Source organism: Neovison vison, chromosome 13, assembly GCF_020171115.1.
Source record: "Neovison vison isolate M4711 chromosome 13, ASM_NN_V1, whole genome shotgun sequence".
Classification (NCBI taxonomy): domain Eukaryota; kingdom Metazoa; phylum Chordata; class Mammalia; order Carnivora; family Mustelidae; genus Neogale; species Neogale vison.
This window is the reverse complement of record NC_058103.1, coordinates 150,609,877-150,626,046: the sequence shown is the minus strand read 5'-3', so window position 1 is coordinate 150,626,046 and position 16,170 is coordinate 150,609,877. Positions and strand designations below refer to the sequence as shown.

At 61.7% G+C, this 16,170-nt stretch overlaps 1 protein-coding gene across 3 annotated transcripts in view; it reads left to right on the top strand.

Annotated features, from left to right (window-relative positions):
• Positions 1–16,170, top strand: part of LOC122893377 (cell migration inducing hyaluronidase 1) — a 54,956-nt gene that overhangs the window by 14,980 nt on the left and 23,806 nt on the right. For 2 of the 3 annotated variants that reach the window (XM_044230340.1, XM_044230342.1), the window contains exons 10-13: positions 634–825; positions 7,935–8,110; positions 9,576–9,785; positions 15,496–15,701. In XM_044230340.1, the coding sequence (XP_044086275.1) occupies positions 634–825; positions 7,935–8,110; positions 9,576–9,785; positions 15,496–15,701 (784 nt within the window). The remainder of the gene's footprint in view (positions 1–633; positions 826–7,934; positions 8,111–9,575; positions 9,786–15,495; positions 15,702–16,170) is intronic. The other variant, XM_044230343.1, reaches the window with a different exon arrangement.

Below are 16,170 nucleotides of genomic sequence, written 5' to 3'. Positions count from 1 at the left end.
TTCTGCAACCCGGGGGCCGTGGGACGGTCCTCAGACTTGGCAGGAGCCGGCCAGGCCCCACCTGCCTGTACGCCTTTCAGGAAGGGGAAGGGCCCGGCCCAAGACGACGAGGGTGCCGTGGCCCCGGGCTGACTTCTTGCAGCCCCCCCCCGCAGAGACGTGAGCCCGCGGCCTCTGGGTGCTGTTATTTTAAACACGGCTCCCGAGGTGCTCGTTAGGAGGGACGGGAAATGGCTGGGTTGTTCGCGGAGGCACTCGGCCTTCCCCAGAAGGTGGTCATTAGGGATGAGTGCTCTCGGCGGGGAGGGCTTACAGCTCCCGTAAATAATAGTTGAGAGGAACTGTATTTGTTTTGCATCTTGAGCAAAGTGGGTGTGGTGGGTGCCACGTTCAACTCTGACTAAGGAGTTGCTGGAAAATTCCCCTGCCCGGAGCTAATGAATGGCTCTTTTCTGCTATGGTTTTGTTGACTTCAAAAACCTGCACCAAGACTGGGATGGGCTGAGCCTGGTGATTTGGGTTTGGATAGGCAAACCTGGCATTTATCTAGGGAGGGAAAGGGAAGAGGCGTGGGGTCAAACGTTGGCCGAGAACGCAGGGTTCTACCTCAGCCCCTCCCGTCTGGACTTTCAGTGAGGCCCAAACTCACCGTCACCATCGACACCAACGTGAACAGCACCGTCCTGACCCTGGAGGACGAGGTTCGGTCGTGGAAGCCCGGGGACACGCTGGTCGTCGCCAGTACTGACTACTCCATGTACCAGGCAGAGGAGTTCCAGGTGCTGCCCTGCAAAGCCTGTGCCCCCAACCAGGTCCGAGTGGCAGGTGAGACTTCTGCTAAGCCCGCCCTGGGAAATCACAACAGGTCCTTATCAGTCAGATAGCGCCACAATAATGCTACGTAACAAAACAGACCTCGAACCCTCACGGCAAGTGCGTACTTCTCACTCATGCACCTGCCGCTGGTCCAGGGTCCAGCATCTCTGGACGGAGCTTGGCTCTGGGATGACAGCTGCGTTCTGGTCAGTCTGTGGGACTCTCACTCTTCCCAAGGCATATTCTTCCCGTGGCGGGGGTGGAAAGCTCCAGAGAGCAGAAACACAGAGGATGCAGGGCCCGGGCTCAGGATCAGCTCTCACACCCACATTCCACCGGACAAAGCAAAAAATGTGCTTAAGCTCCACACACACGGGGCGGGTCAGCCGATTTGTCCCATCAAGGTTGAGGGAAGGGAGTGACTCTTGTTAGACAATAATGTGAGCGACTGGGAAACTTTAAATCTCTTCTTTCTGCAGCTTTGGCGCCTTTTTCTTCTCATTGTTGACTTAGTGGTACTGCAACGTATATTATGCGAGTTTCCTGGAATCTCAGATTGTTAGGATTGAAAGTGTCGTCCCCGTCTGTGTTTATTCATGGAGAGAGTTATGTCCCAGGAGGGCTCTTAGGTTATAAGCGGTGGAATCCAACTTGACTATCGTAAGCAAAAGAGGAATTTGTCCGACGTGCTTCTGGTCTTCAAGAAGGGATGTGCCCCTCTGCACGAGGACGGGGGCAGGGCTGCTTCAGGGGTCAGGGTAGTGGGAGTGCGTGGGCCGTGTGCGTGGGCCGTGTCTTCAGGGCATCACAGTCCTGAAGGTCCCTGGGAGGTCCCCGGGACATAGTCCTCACGCCACCTTCCAGGAAGATCGGGCCCTCTTGGGCTGGGGACTCACGTGGCCCTCTCTGGCAGTGCCCCTATTGACTGGAGAAAGGAGTCCCTCCCCCAAGGCAAATTGGGGAGGAAAAGGCCAGAAGAAAGGAGACTCCGTCCCAGGCAGAACCACCAGCCAGTACAGGACCATGACCCCTGGCAAAGGTCTAGGATTGAGGGAAGGAGGAGGAACATGGTCAGAGATGTATCCAAATTATCTGTCGCTTTGGAAATAAAACTACAGAAAGTCAAACAATCTTTTTGGCTGGTGGGGTGTGCTTAGGAAGGAATCTGGGGGGACAAAGGTTTAAAAAGCTGGTCAATGGTGGTAGATCCCAATTCCCTTGTCCCGCTCTCGGGGGCCATGGGCCCTGGAGGCCACCCCCCGCAGTCTGCAGCTATGGTCCTGGAGGGCCGATCCCGCGAAGGGAAGGCCGTGGGTGTCCCGGGGCCGACGGGTTTGCTGCGTGTGGCTGGACTCATGGCCGTGCTTGACACACTGACAGACTCTGCCTTTTTACACTGTCCTCTGTTCGAACCCCTGCCTTCTTTGGAAAAGGTTTGGGGATATTTTACAATAGAGACAAGTCCAATTAAATCTTCATCCAGGACAGAAAACAAGGGAAAGATACGCATGGATATAATACGTTCTGGTGTGAGAAGAATCATCCAGCGGGGTGGGGGGGCGCGCGGTTAGGAAAAGCTACTGAAATAGACCATAAATCCGTCTCTGAGCTTCTTGGCAGCGAGAGAAAGAAACATCACAGATTCCTTACTGTTGTCCGGTGAAAAGGAGGAGAACAGAGGCCCAGAGACGCAGCTTCCCCGAGGCCCTGGGCTACAGAGGGACGGGGCTCAGGGCTGCGTGCACAGCGGCGAGAACAGTCCCCGCAAGCTTTCCCTACAAAGACGCTTGGTACCAGCTCCGGCCGGACTCGTCTATTAGATCGGGGCATGCTGTTGGTCTCATTTCCTCAAGACGTTTCGGGGAAGGCACTTTCCTTCTTTCTCGCCCTCTATACCTCCCCACCCACCCTCCCTCCTTCTTCCCTCCCCTCCAGCCCTTTCTCTCTCTGGTAGAGCGCAGGCTCAGAGTTTCAGGAATGCGGTTGCCAGCCGTGACCTTAAACAAATACTTAACTTCCCCATACCTCAGCTTCCCCATCTGTAAAACGGACACAACAATCATAGATCATGACCCTTCCCGGGGTTGCGAGGATGGGCGGGTTGAACCCTTCAGGGTGAGGCCCTTTGAACGGCGACCGGTATGCAGTAAGCGCTCCGTAAATGTCAGCAGCTATCACTGGCAGGATTCTGCAATCGTGGAGCACCTGAGCTTGGGGGTGGACAGGGACGGTGCCGGGGAAGTCCATTCTGTAGGTAAAGACCCTCGTAGAGGGAGAAAGGCAAATGCGTGCATCATTTTCAGCAGCCCCGGGCTGAGGCGGATCACTGGTCCTGTCCTGAGTGTCCTGATGCCTCTGGGCGTGGAGGCAGGAGGCTCTGTGAGCACAGGGGTCCCTGTGTGTCCTTCAGCCCCCAGGCTGGGCATGCCCTGCTCCTTTCCCGAGGACACACAGGGCAGAGGGAGGGAGAGCATCGTTTGTTCAACACAGGAAATGCGGATGGGGCAGGCCATGGGCCAGAAAAATGTGTCCTCTGCCTGCGGGAGCTCACGAGGGGGCAGGTGGCCTGGCCCGTCGGAGGGGGGCGGCATAGTGCAGGGCGTTGTGCTGGGGACCCATGCAGTGTCCCAGCCATGAAGGAGGACCAGAGCAGCGGGGATGAGGGGCAGAGGGGCTGCGTGGGGCTGGGGGCAGGGGACAAGGCTTCCCGCCGACTACACCAGCCTGTGGCATTCCCCATGGGGGGAAGCTCCCCGCGCCCCCAGTTACGAGAGGGCGCCCAGAGAAGCTCGGACCCCGTGAGGGCCAGACCACGGCCCTCCCTGTATGACTGCTGTGTCCCCGGGGCTGGTTCGCATGCACAGCCCTCCTGGGACATCAGGGTCCTGGACTGAGACGGCGTGAGCGGATGCCAGTGCGGGGGTTCTGGGGCGGCCCGCGCGGTCTCTGGTGGGGTGGACGCAGGGGCAGCTGGAGGGGTGGAAGGCCCCCCAGGTCTGCCCAGCCCGGCCCACATCTGCACCCCTGTGCTGGGCACCCCGAGGGCTGGGGGGGGCAGGTTTCCCCTCCAGCAGCTCCTGAGAGCCGAGTGGCCCGGAGCGAGGGACCAGGTGCTGTTAGGGCTGCTGCGTCACTCAGCAGTGTGGCTGGGGAGCGGACGCAGGAGAGCGGCCCCACTTGGTGGCCGACTCACAGGCCCAGCTGCCTCCCGAGCCTTCCGAAGGCTGGACGTTCCGTGGGACGGGGCCACTGTGGGCCCTGGTGCAGGGGGCGCAGAGATGTGAAGTCTCGGGACCCCCCTCGGGCCCCTCCATGCTCCCTCGGAGCAGCAGCCTATGTCTGTGTCTCTGGCAGCCCCGCACCCCTCCCTGACCCCCACCCCCAACGCTGGGCTCCGAGTGGACCGTCCACTTTGCGCTGAGGCTTCGAAGCGTGACCGAAAACAGCGCCCCCTGGTGGGCATCGTCAGAAAAGCCCAGCTGGGGGTGGGGGGTTGTTGTTCGAGCGTGGGTCTTGGGGAGGCCCACGTGTCTCCCTTTCAGCCCCAAGCCCGGCCCCCTGTGCCCCCCCAGCAGCGGCCTCTTGGCCCCCCCAGGCTGGTTGCAGAGCGGGACACGCCCTCCTGGATCGTCCCTCCTCACGGCCCCCCAGTTCCAGGAAACAGGCCTCCGCGCCCGTGCAGGGTTTCCTGACAGCAAACAGATGGGAACCACCAAGTCACGAAAGTGTGAGTCATCTCAGAACATTCTGGAGCGCCGTTCTCCGCAGGGTGGCTGTCGTACCTCCCGCCTCGCACCCGGAAACCTCCCCAGACCCCCCTGCGTTAGCTCTCACGCCCCCCTCCCTGGCCCCAGCACGCACCCCTCGGTAATACCACGGTTAACCTGCTCCTCGTACGGCCGCTCTCTGTTTCCCGTGACCGCCAAGTGCTTTACAAGACCGTCTCCTCGCTCCTCGTGGTCCCCTGACAACGTGGCAGCCCCGTTTCTGCGGGACACGGAGGAGGACACTCAGGTGCAGGGACGTTCCATGTCCAGGACGGTCACCAGCCACATGAAGCTGTTCAGATTTAACTAAAACCCAAGTTTGGCAGTCTGTGCCTCGGTCCTCCTAGCCCTCTTCCGAGTGGCCAGTGGCTGTAGGTGGCCGGTGGCCAGCATCCTGGACGGCACGCCGTAGAGCGTCTCCCGCACCTCAGCCGTCCTAGGAGGGTGAGCTGGTGTAGACCAGGCAAGTCTGTGTGGCCGACTGGAGCCAGGATTCAAACTCCGAGTTCCCCCGCTCCCAGGCTCCCTGTCCTACCCCGTCCTCCGCAGGGTCTCCGCTCAAAGACGACTGGCCCGGGCCAGGAGCCTGGGAGCTGTGTGGCTGAGACAGCCTCTCTGGGACCCTCCAGCCTGAGCCCTGCCCCATGCCAGTGGCCTTCCTGGGTTATTTAGGACAATCTGGGGGTCTTCCCTGGTTGGCCCTTGTGCACCAGAGCTGCGGGAAGCAAGGGAGGGAGGGAGAGCAGGGCATGCAGCTCCCCCCGGGCAGCCCCCAACGATGGTCTGGGGGGCGGTGGCCTGTGAACGCGGCAGCAGGACCGATGGCCCCACTTGGGGTTTGGAAAGATCCTCTACGGGCTCCACGGTGCGGGGAAGAGGCGGCAGGAGCACACTGGGCACACAGCTCTTGGCTGTCGGTCCTGCACACTCGGCTCACGGGACCTGGTAGACACAGTCCCTCCGTCCCCCGCTCCCCGCATGGAGCAGTCTGGAGCTGTGAGGCAGCAGGGGAAGCCCTGGGCTCCCATCTCCCCCGAGGACAGTGCCGGTGGCCGCTGCACGGGCCATTAGGGGCAGTTTGAAGCTCATTCCAAGGATTAACTCTGTCCACAAGCATAGCTCCGTTCAAGACTCATGCTAGCAACAGCTCGATTTTACAGAAGGAGAGCCCGAGATTCGGGGAGCGTCAGTGACGTGTGCAGGGACTCGCAGCCATCATCTGAGTCAGGATCCAGAGCCACGGTCCTCTGCAGCCTCCCCCGTCCCTCTCCCGCTGTGTTCCACCAGGGATCCCGGGGGAAGGCCCTCTGGTCAGCATTCTGCCCATTCCCCACAGTTTAAGGGGGCACCGACCCCCAAATGTGCATGCCACAAGGGGCGGCCGGACGTCAGGGTATGTGTGCCTGGAAGGGAGGCCTGCTGACCTGGCCCCTGGAGCAGGATCTGGAAGGGCAAAGCCATCTGCTGCCCAGGCCAGGTGGACAGGGCGGCCCAGCCAGACGGCATGTAGGCAGGCACGCGGAGATGCGAAGTAGCAAAGGCACGTTCAGGGAGGGCTGGGCGCTCTGCTCAGGCTGCCGCAGATGTGGGCGCGGGAGCCATGACACAGAAGCCCGCAGAGCCCGGGGTTTTGCCCTGTGCGTCCTGCAGGCTGGGAGACGGGATCCGAGCCCCTCAGGGCTCCCCTCCTGTCTGTGGCCGGCAGCACTGAGCCCGCGCTCTGCACCACATCTTCCCTCCTGCGCTCAAGCCTTGGAGTCCGTCCCTGCAGGAAACGCGCTCCGTTCTGGCCCTCCCAGAACCCGGCTCCTCGGGGGCCCGGCCCTCACGCTGGCTGGTTCCTGGGCAGCTCTGAGTGGCCTCTGGGGCACCAGTTGGCCGGTCAGTCCTTCTGCACGCTGGGAACAGTGGGAGGTGTGTTGCTGAGTTGAGGAGCCTTTGAAGCTTTTCTGGTGCTGCCTGTTGTCCATTGGGATGTCCACCTGTGAGGAAAAGAAGGTCAGGGTCCAGCAAACTCAGAGGCACGACGCTGGGCAGGCCAGGGGTTTTGTGATCAAGCTCTGTGCGTCTATTGCTAGACGTCGAGCGTTTGAAGCCGGTGAGCAGGGGAGGCTCCTTCCTCGCCAGTGATCGGACGCTGCTCCGTGCGCAGTTTCCTGTCTGCACTGCCCCCCTGCCCGGCCAGGTCTCTCAGAGCCCCACGCAAATCTCTTTGTGCAAGAGACTCTAGTCCCCGCCACCCGCCTGGAGGCCCACGGCTCTGGCACGACAGTGACGCTCACAGAGCGGGGTCGGGGGCGGGAGACCAACCCGGGGTGGAGGGAGGGGCTCCCACACGGGCAGCCAGAGGGGACCCGGCTTCCGGACCTCGAAACCGTGAAGCCACGAGGCTCGGCGGCCTGAGCCGGCAGCCCCAGCAGGTGAGGAGCCAGCGGTGGCAGAGTGAACTTGCTCCAAATGCTCCGCTGGCCAGTGTCAGAACGTGGGCGGAACCGGAGTCTTCACGGTCCCCCCAGCTGAGGACCTCCCTCGAGAGGCAGGCCACAGTCTCCCTATTCCATGAAGGAATCTGGGGCTGGTGTGGGGGCGGATTGGGGACCAGGAGGCAGTCCCAAAGCTCCCAGCTCCTGCGCCCTGCACCCTCCCTGGGGTGCACCTGCCTTGGGGGAGGGGGACGGGGCTGGAGGGGAATCAGATGGTTTGAGACGACGGAGGGAGTGGGGCAAGTTCCGGTCACTTGTTCAGGGACTCGAGCGGCATAATGGGGACTGGCATTAGCTAAAAGGGCAGTTGAGTTGGGCGGAAGGGTCTTTCAATAATTTTTTGGGATAGGACATCTGGATGAGTTTGGAGGCAGAACGTAAGGAACCCGTATGAGGGAGAAGAGAAGTTATGGGAGTCCTGGGCCCTAAGACTCTGGGAAGGGATGGGGCTAGGGTCGGGGTACATGGGAGAGCACCCTGTCCTCAGGGCTGGCTCACCAGGGCACACCAGTGTTCCCGTCCGGGGAAGGAGTGAAAACGGGGCCGCCCACGGCTTCTGCTTGTCCTGTGACCACACCCGCGGGGAGTCTGGGAAGCATGGTTCTCCTGGGGAGCATACATTGAGCTCAAACACGGGCGGCCCCGGTACCAGCAAGCAGAAGGGGGACCAATACGGGGGGACAAAGAGCCATTTCTGCATGGGCTTCAGGCGTACGTCTGCAGGGCTGTGAATCCCGGCCCTTCTTTCAGGAATTGCACTTCCCTGGCTTCCTTCTTCCATGAAACAGACCCGGAGGGGCCCCAGGGACCACCGTGCACGTGCAGATACACGTACAGCCGCCGATTTCCCACCCCCTTTCCGCCCTAGGGAAACCGCTGTACCTGCACATCGGGGAGGAGATAGACGGTGTGGACATGCGGGCCGAGGTCGGGCTCCTGAGCCGGAACATCGTGGTGCGGGGGGAGGTGGAGGACAGGTGCTACCCGTACAGCAACCACGTCTGCAACTTCTTCGACTTCGACACCTTCGGGGGCCACATCAAGGTATGGGACCCCGGTCGGTGGGGGGACGGGAACAGGAGCCAGGAACAAGTGCAGGGACTTTGTGGAAGGCAAGTCCCACCGCCCTGTGTGCTGTTCCGGCAGTCGACTCCTGGCCGGAAGACAGGAGGGGGCCCCGTTGGGGACGGCCATCCACTCCTCGCTCACACGGCACCTGGGCTCCCTCTCTCCACGGCTCCGGCCACGTCCCTGCCCCGCTCCCTTCTCCAGTGCTTCGCCCGGGTCCTCTCCCAGAGGAGCCGACATTTCACTCACACGCGTCGCGCTTACAACGGACGCATGAAAACCCAGACGCGAACGCAGGCAGGGAGACGAGCGGGATGTGGGAGCGCCGAGCGCACCCGTGAGCCTGCCGGTGGAGTGGAGGCGAGGACGGGCACGGCACGGCGCGGTCCTGCAGGGCAAGGGAGCACCGGGCGCCCTGGCGTTCGGCTCATGGGGGTGTCCTGCCCGCGTCCTTACCGAGCGCGCCCTGTCCCGGCATATGGAACATCACGTGTGGCCGGTGCGTTCCATGACGTAGAATCACAGCCGATAGAGGCTGGGTGTCTCGGAGCTCCGTGCGGACGGTGCTCTCGAAGCCGCAGCCGTGTGTGTCAGGATAAGACTTCCCGGTGCTCTGACTGAAGAAGGAGCGGGGCCCACAGAGCGCTCAGCAGGGCTCCCCAGTCACCAGGGCCTCCCGAAGCCCTGGCTGGTGTTCCTGCTCAGGCTCTGGGGGTGGGGGCCAGGGCTGTGCAGAGACCAGGCAGACCGGAGCCTGCTTCCCATTCTGAGAGCCGTCCCTGAGCCATCGGCTCCCCGTTTCCCGCTTTGCCCCCACGAGTCCTCGAGATGTCCTTACCCAAGTGGCATTCGCTCGACACCTGCTCTGGGGAGGACGGCTAGCGTGTCCTCAAGATCCTCCTACTCTTGGAGCAGCAGGCTGAGCCCCGCTTCGGACAGGGCTTTTACAGTGGGTTCCTGGAGCAGAGACACCCACGGCTCGTCCGCACACCTGGGGTCCTGGGCGGATGGAGGTTCCCGGCTCAACGTTCCCATCCTTCCGGCAGGAGGGCCCGCAGCCCGAGGACCAGAGCACAGGCTCCTTCTGACCCTGGATTCCCATCCTGCTGAGGCCGGGTTCATGCCAGCCTCGCCCCGGCTTATCTCGGGGCTCCCCTTCCTCGAGACACTCAGCCACTTAGGAGGGGGGCAGGAGTGGAGGCCAGTCCCGGCTGCTCCAAGCAGTTCACCGCCTCGTAACATCTGTGCATTATCCAAAGGCCCTTGGTGCCCGGGCAGTGAGAGGGCCAGAGGCCCTAACCCGTCTGCACACTGTGTGTCAGATTCGCTGCATGGCCGAGGCAGGGATTAGCGAGACACTGGGCATGCTGGGGACGCGGCCGCGGTGAGGGGCTCGGGGGCACCTCTCCAGCCCTTCTGACCCTCGCCTCCCCTCTTGCAGTTTGCACTGGGCTTTAAGGCCGCGCACCTGGAGGGCGTGGAGCTGAGGCACATGGGGCAGCAGCTGGTGGGGCAGTACCCCATCCACTTCCACCTGGCGGGCGACGTGGACGAGAAGGGAGGCTACGACCCGCCCACGTACGTCCGCGAGCTCTCCATCCACCACACGTTCTCTCGCTGCGTCACGGTGCACGGCTCCAACGGCCTGTTGGTAAGCCCCGTCCCTCCCCGTCCTCACGTCCCTTCCTCTAATGCTTCACGCTGGATGGGTGTTTGGATCGGGACGTTTAGTCTGGGGCCGCCGGGGGTTGACCCATCCTTGGCCTGGAGTTCAGAAAGCTGTCAGTTGAGAGCCAGCGTCGTCCAGAGCAGACCCTGCAGGGGCATGACTGTGCTAGCCCGGCGGCCTGTGGGCCAGAGGCCTGCCTGACTGTGCACAGCTGGTTCTTAGTTAAGGAACTAACTTACGGGGTTTCCGGGTGGCTCAGTCGGTTAAGCATCTGACTTCTGATCTCGGCTCAGGTATGATCTCAGGGTCGTGGGATCAAGCCCCACGTTGGGCTCCGTGCTCAGCGGGGAGGGAATCTGCTGGAGAGTCGCTCCCCTCCCCTCCTGCCCACCTCCCTCCTTTGCGTTCTCTCTCTCACACTCTCCCTCTCTCTAAAAAATAAATACATGAACTAAACTCATATCCTGTAGAAACTTTAGAAACCGGATGTTGTAAGTGGAAGGATCCAGGCTGTGTTTTGTTTGGCTTATGAAGAAACACTCAGTGATCTTTACACTAAACTGATAATTTTACACCAAACCAGCCTTTCTTTAAACTTAACATCCTCTACGAACTCAGAGCCAGATGTCGCCGACGGGCCTGTGCGCGGAATTCAGCGACGGGCTGTTTTCTTTGCTTCCAGTGGCGTTTGAAGAAACATCTGAATTAGGTTCCGTCATCTAAAAATTAAGTGATTTCCCATAGAACTCTGGATTCTTGGCTTCTCTCGGAAAGTGGTCCGAGGTGGCAGGTCAGACCACACGGCTGTGTGGCACAGGGGCTGGGGGCGTGTGTCCTCTGCTGCTTCAAAGGCCCCCTGAGAGGAGAGGGAGGGCTCTGGGGCCTCGTCCGGAAGCACACAGGTTCCAGAGCTCGGCCCACCGCTTGTGAGCTGGGGCATCGTGGGCAAATCGTTGGACATCCCCAAACCTCTGCTGTCCTCCTCGGCCAAGTGGGGAGTCGCAGCCAGCTCAGGGGGCTGTGAGGGGCAGGGGCACAAGGGAGCCCCAGGCCAGCCACCTGCCCACTGGCTCACGTCGGGGCACTAACCAGGAACTGGCCAGTTCTCTGTGGCAGGGACAGGAGGGCTGTGGCTGGAATGATCGCCGAACGTGGGGGCAGTTTGGGGCTCAAGGAGGAAGAAAGGAGAACGTGTTCTCGCGGAAGCAGAAAGTCAGCAAGGTGGACGACAGGTGGGAAAGGCCGGGAGCGTGGTACCAGACAGTGTGAGCTCGGCCTCCGGGGCCTGGGTGTCCATCTGACTCCTGCCATGGACCTGTCGTGGGTCATGGGGCAGTCACTTCCCCTCTCATGTCTGTTTTCTCCTCTGTAAAAGCCCACGGTTGAGTGCGCACGGACGGTGCGGCCCCGGGGGCGGGTGTGGGCTGTTCTGCTGGTCTGCGGGGCGTGCGGGTCGAATGTGCGCAGACCCTCGGGGCGTTCTCTGGCGGGGTGACGGCTGAGCTCGGAACAGCGGCGGGTTAGTTAAGGAAGATAACAGGCGGGCGTCTGGGAGTTCTGCTTGCTCTGAGCGCTCGTTGTCACGGTTCGTTCTTAAATCGAACTTCCGTTGCCCTTCACGTCCCGTTCACGGAAGAGGCAGATGTTAGGGTTCCCAGAGCGGCGTCGGTGCGAGCAGAGGCCTACAGAACAGAGCTGGGGAGATGCCTCTCGGGACACCGATGCCAGCGGTGGTGCTTTCTTTGAAACCGGGTGGTCGCCACAGAAGCCCCAGGACGCTGGCCAGTGCGGGATGCATCCGGCCCTCAGAGAAAGGCTCTCTTGTCCGTCCCCTTCAGGCAGGCAGCTAAGGGCCCATGGCGGGCTCCCCCTGCATCTCCGTGAGCTTCTGAGCTGTGGGGCAGGCAAGAGGGACGCAGGGGATCTGCCTGCTCTCTCCTGGGAGCAGCAAATCTGTCCCAGAGCTTTCGGGAGGTAGAAAGACTCCGGTATGGATTCCGTCTGCTTCCCCCACCCCTTCCATTTTCAAGGCAAAGAGGCGGTGGGAGCAGAAAACCATCCTTTCCTTCGTCCCCACCTGGTCCACGGCTCGAAGTGTGTGGTCGTTGGTGCAAAGGCGTCTGGGGGCCCCACACCTGGCCGGAGCCCGCCCCCCACCGCCGTCCAGCCTCAGGGACACGCCAGTCCCGCAGCTTTCTCCTGCTGCTACGGCTGTGGTCCCTTACCCTGTAGAGCGGGCGCCCAGCGCCTTCTCTCCCCGCCCAGATCTGGGAACCACGGGCCAGGAGTCTGTTGGCCCCGTTTCCTGGTTTCTCGAATTCAGTCTCCCTGGCTTTTGGATTCCGATAGCTGCTCCCAATTCTCCTTCCCGCCTGAGCCCCCGCAGGAAGTCAGACAGCGGCGCTCACTTTCCCCCAAAGTGTGCCAGGCTGGGGCTTCTGCGGGCGGATTGGGGAAGCGGTGCGCTGGGGAAGAGGGCAGGTGCGTTCCCATCAGCTCGGGGGGCGGCTGGCCGTGGGCGCCAGGCCTCTCTTTCCCGGGCTCCTTCCCGCTCGTGCCTCTCTGGGGCAGCCTCATGGGGCTCGGTCCTCCCGGGCGGGCAGAGCCCGACCTGGTTCTCAACTGCCCTTCTTGGCTCCTGTCTGCCTGGTCACATACTCCTTAAGACTCGGCAAAAATAGGTTCTTTTCTTCAGTGGCTTGAAGAACTCCAAGTGAGTGGTAGAATCTGGAAATGCGTCTTCCAGTCTGATTGTATCTGGGGTCAAGTTTCTCGCTGGTCTGGACGGTTTCACACTCGCCTGGGAAGGTGGAGGCAGGCGGCAGCTTCTTCTCGCTGGTGGAGGTCGGTCTGCACACAACCCTCCACTTTATAGGCTTTTCCCCAGCGTTGTCCCTAACAGCTTCCTCCTTCCCTCTAAAATAACGTCCGGGTTCAGGCAATAAATTACATGGTCGTTTCAGATGAAGCAGCCCCTGAGGGCTGAGCTCTTTCCTCCTTCGTAATCTCATGCCGGGACCCCACCTAACTGTACTCGAAGACCTGAAACAGCTTCTGGGAATCCCTGTTCGCACTGCCAACCTTCCGCAGGGCTGACGTGCCGACAAAGGGAGGGAAAGGTGTGATTTGCGCTTGGGAGCGGGGTGCGGGCTGGGGGCTAGCCGCCCAGGGACTTGGTGGCCCCCTGCAAACCCGTATTGTGTTGTCGGGCGTGCGGCTACGGGGTACAGATTCCTCTGTCTGCCTCTCTGTCTCAGGCTGTGTCAAAGTGTAAATATTCAATTCTGGGAAACGTGCTGAGGCAGAAGGATCAGAGACCTAAGAGCCAGCTTTTAGAAGGCACCTGTCACCCCGGGGCGCCTGGGAGATGTGCAGCAAGTCTGTGGCTGAGCCAAGGCTTGGACTTGCGTCTTCTGCTCCCACCCAGCCCTTTCCTCCCCCTCACCGCGCTGTCCCCTCCCTCCGCTGTCCCCTCCGCGCCGGTGCCGTCCCCACCTGCCCCTGATGAGAAGACACAAGACAAAGGGGATTGTTTCCCTTGGGGGCTGTTGACAACTGGTAGAACAGAACAGAACAGAATCGGCGGACGGAGAATCCGGTCGGAAGGCGAAAGGGAACCGCACCGTGGTAGGAAGTAAAGGAGATAACGTCTGTAACACATTCGACACCCCACGAAGGCTAGTTCTTGTTATTCCTTCCAGTGGGGACTTCTCTCCAGCGTACACCGCGAGGGTCTTGGAGGGCATCTCTTCCCGGGGCATTGGTTAGAATGAGCGTCCCTGACTCATCTTTCATTCCCGTGTCTGCAGAGACGGGCCACGTGGGCTGTGGTCGGGACAGCGGGGAAAGTGGGCACTTCGGATTCTGAAAGAGCCGTGGGCAGGAGGCGGGAGGCCTGGGTCTGAACGCGGCTCCGGCTCCGGGTTCGTGAGCTCGCTGGGACCCCCCCACAGCCCCGCTCTGGGCAGCAGGGTCCTCCTCTGAGAGTGGCCGTCTGGCACGTGCTCGAAGCCGGCCCCGCAGGCCCCAGCAGCCCCCGCTTCCTCCCTGCTTGTCTTCCCAGGCTGTTTATAAGCTGCTTTCCCAGCTGACGGGGACGGAGGGAGGCCGCCCCATCAGATGGCCCTGGTGTTTGCTCACTGCTCAGTGAGGGACAGAACAGGACTCCAGATCACGCCCTTGCCAATGACCAAGGATCAGGGAGGGATGTGGAGGGAACACAGCCGGCCTGGAACAAGGCGGTCTGGGTGTTTGGATCCTCCCCTGTGGGGCGAATGGACACAGTAAGAAAGTGGGGGGTCCCAGCCCTGCCTGACTCTGAACACACGGGTGGCACGACCTTGGGCAAATCACTGCATTTTCCCGAGTCTGTTTCCTTAGCTCTAAAAACCAAACAAAGCCAAAAACCAAAACCAAGTATTCTAGAACTGTGTAAGACTTCAGCAAGATGAAAAGGACGTGAAGGGTCCCGGTTCTGGATGCTTCTAGAACGTAGCTGTCTGGAGATTGGGGCATGCAGGCTCTGTCCTAGGGAGGAGTCCGGGGTGGACTTCGGAGTCTGGGGTGCTCACCTGGGGTCTGTGCGTCCCCGCCAGAGGGAACTGTGCCACCCCCAACCCGCGGGACTGCTTGGCAGCGAGTGTCTGAGACATTTTTGTTGTCACACGGAGGAATGCTGCTGACTTGTGGCGAGGACAGAAGCCCGGAACTCCGTGAAACATCCCACAAGGGACGGGATGGCTCCCGGAAGTGTTAAGGGTACTGATGGGGAGCTGTTTCGGGATGGGGTCTGGATGTTCCAGGGCCTGGCTTGCCGGTAGGTGCGTAATCCGTGCGGATCGAACTGATATCCTAGGGTGAGGGTCGAGATCTCAGTGACGTTCAGTGGGTATTTCTTGCCATCGTCAGTGCTCTGCCGTGCACAGGCTACCTTTGCGGTAGTGAGTATCCCGTGTCTGGGGCATTCAAGTAGAAGTGCCATGCCCGTGTGTCCGGCGTGCTCACAGGCCGCCTGGCCTTGGGGAGGGAGGCGGCTCAGGCCAGAGACCCCGTAAGGACTTTTTAGTTCTGAGAGTGATGTGCTCGTGGGGTTCAGACCCAGAAGGGGCTTCAGAGATTGTGGAGTGGGAGTGCCTCACCTGTGACGGGGTGAGGGAGCCGCGTCCCCCGGGCCACCGGGCCGCGCTGCCGGGACGCCCTGCTGGGACCGTGCCCCGCGCTCTCAGCGACGGCTTCTCCCGCTGACTCCGGGACGTGGAGGAGCTAGAGTCTGGGGCCGTCTCTGCCTCTTGGCCCGAGGGTTGCAAAGGTTGCCCAATGTACATCGTGGGCCATGGGGAGGGCACAGCCTGTGGGACTCAGATGCCGCCCCCCAGGGGAAGCCGTCCCCGCCCTTTCCCGTGGGCTGGATTCTGTGCAGTTCCTCCTCATAGGCTGTGTCCCCGGGGTGCTCTCGCCTGCGTGGGCCCCGCCTCTCACAGTTTGTCCCTGCCCCACCCTATGCTGGAAGGGGCTTTGAAGTCCCCGTCCCAGCCCTCGGGCCGCGCACCTGTGCCAGGCCCCTCCCTAAGCCGGCGGGGTTCCTCACGGGACCTGGGGTGCTGCCCGTGCCCTGTCACGTTCGCGGAACAAACGGCTAGGCTCCGGAACACCGGGACGCTGGGTGAGAGGCCCCCGGTCTTGATCCCCGCAGGTCAAGGACGTGGTGGGCTATAACTCTCTGGGCCACTGCTTCTTCACGGAGGATGGGCCAGAGGAACGGAACACCTTTGACCACTGTCTGGGCCTCCTCGTCAAGTCTGGAACCCTCCTCCCCTCCGACCGTGACAGCAAGATGTGCAGGACCATCACAGAAGACTCCTACCCAGGCTACGTCCCCAAGCCCCGGCAGGACTGCAAGTGAGTGCCTCCCCCTCCCGCCACGGGCCAACGCAGGCCCGCACCCCGGAGGGCCCTGCGAGCAGGCGTTCGCTCACCCGCCCCGGCCAGGCCTCTGACCTCCGCACCCCGGGGCTTCTAAGTGGCTTGTGCCTCCCAGCCTTAGCCCCCTACGGCCCTCAGTCTCTCAGCGGAGGCCACGGAGGCCACAGAGGCCACGGAGGGCCTGCTGTCTATTCCCTCCTTCTCTGCTCGCCCGTGGCCATCATTCCTGTCCACGGAGAACCACGGTTCTCATCCTTGGCTTCCCCTGACGTCCCGTGGCCCTCCTCTGCGAGGCCGTGGGCTGCCCCCCAGGAGCCCCAGTGGGTACCCGCGGGCACGAGGCGTCCTCTCCTATTTGGAGACAGACAGGACAGCCCGTGTGGTCAGCCTTCCATTGTGGGCCTCTCCCCGAGTATTGGCCCCGTCTGGGGCACTGGTGGCTTCT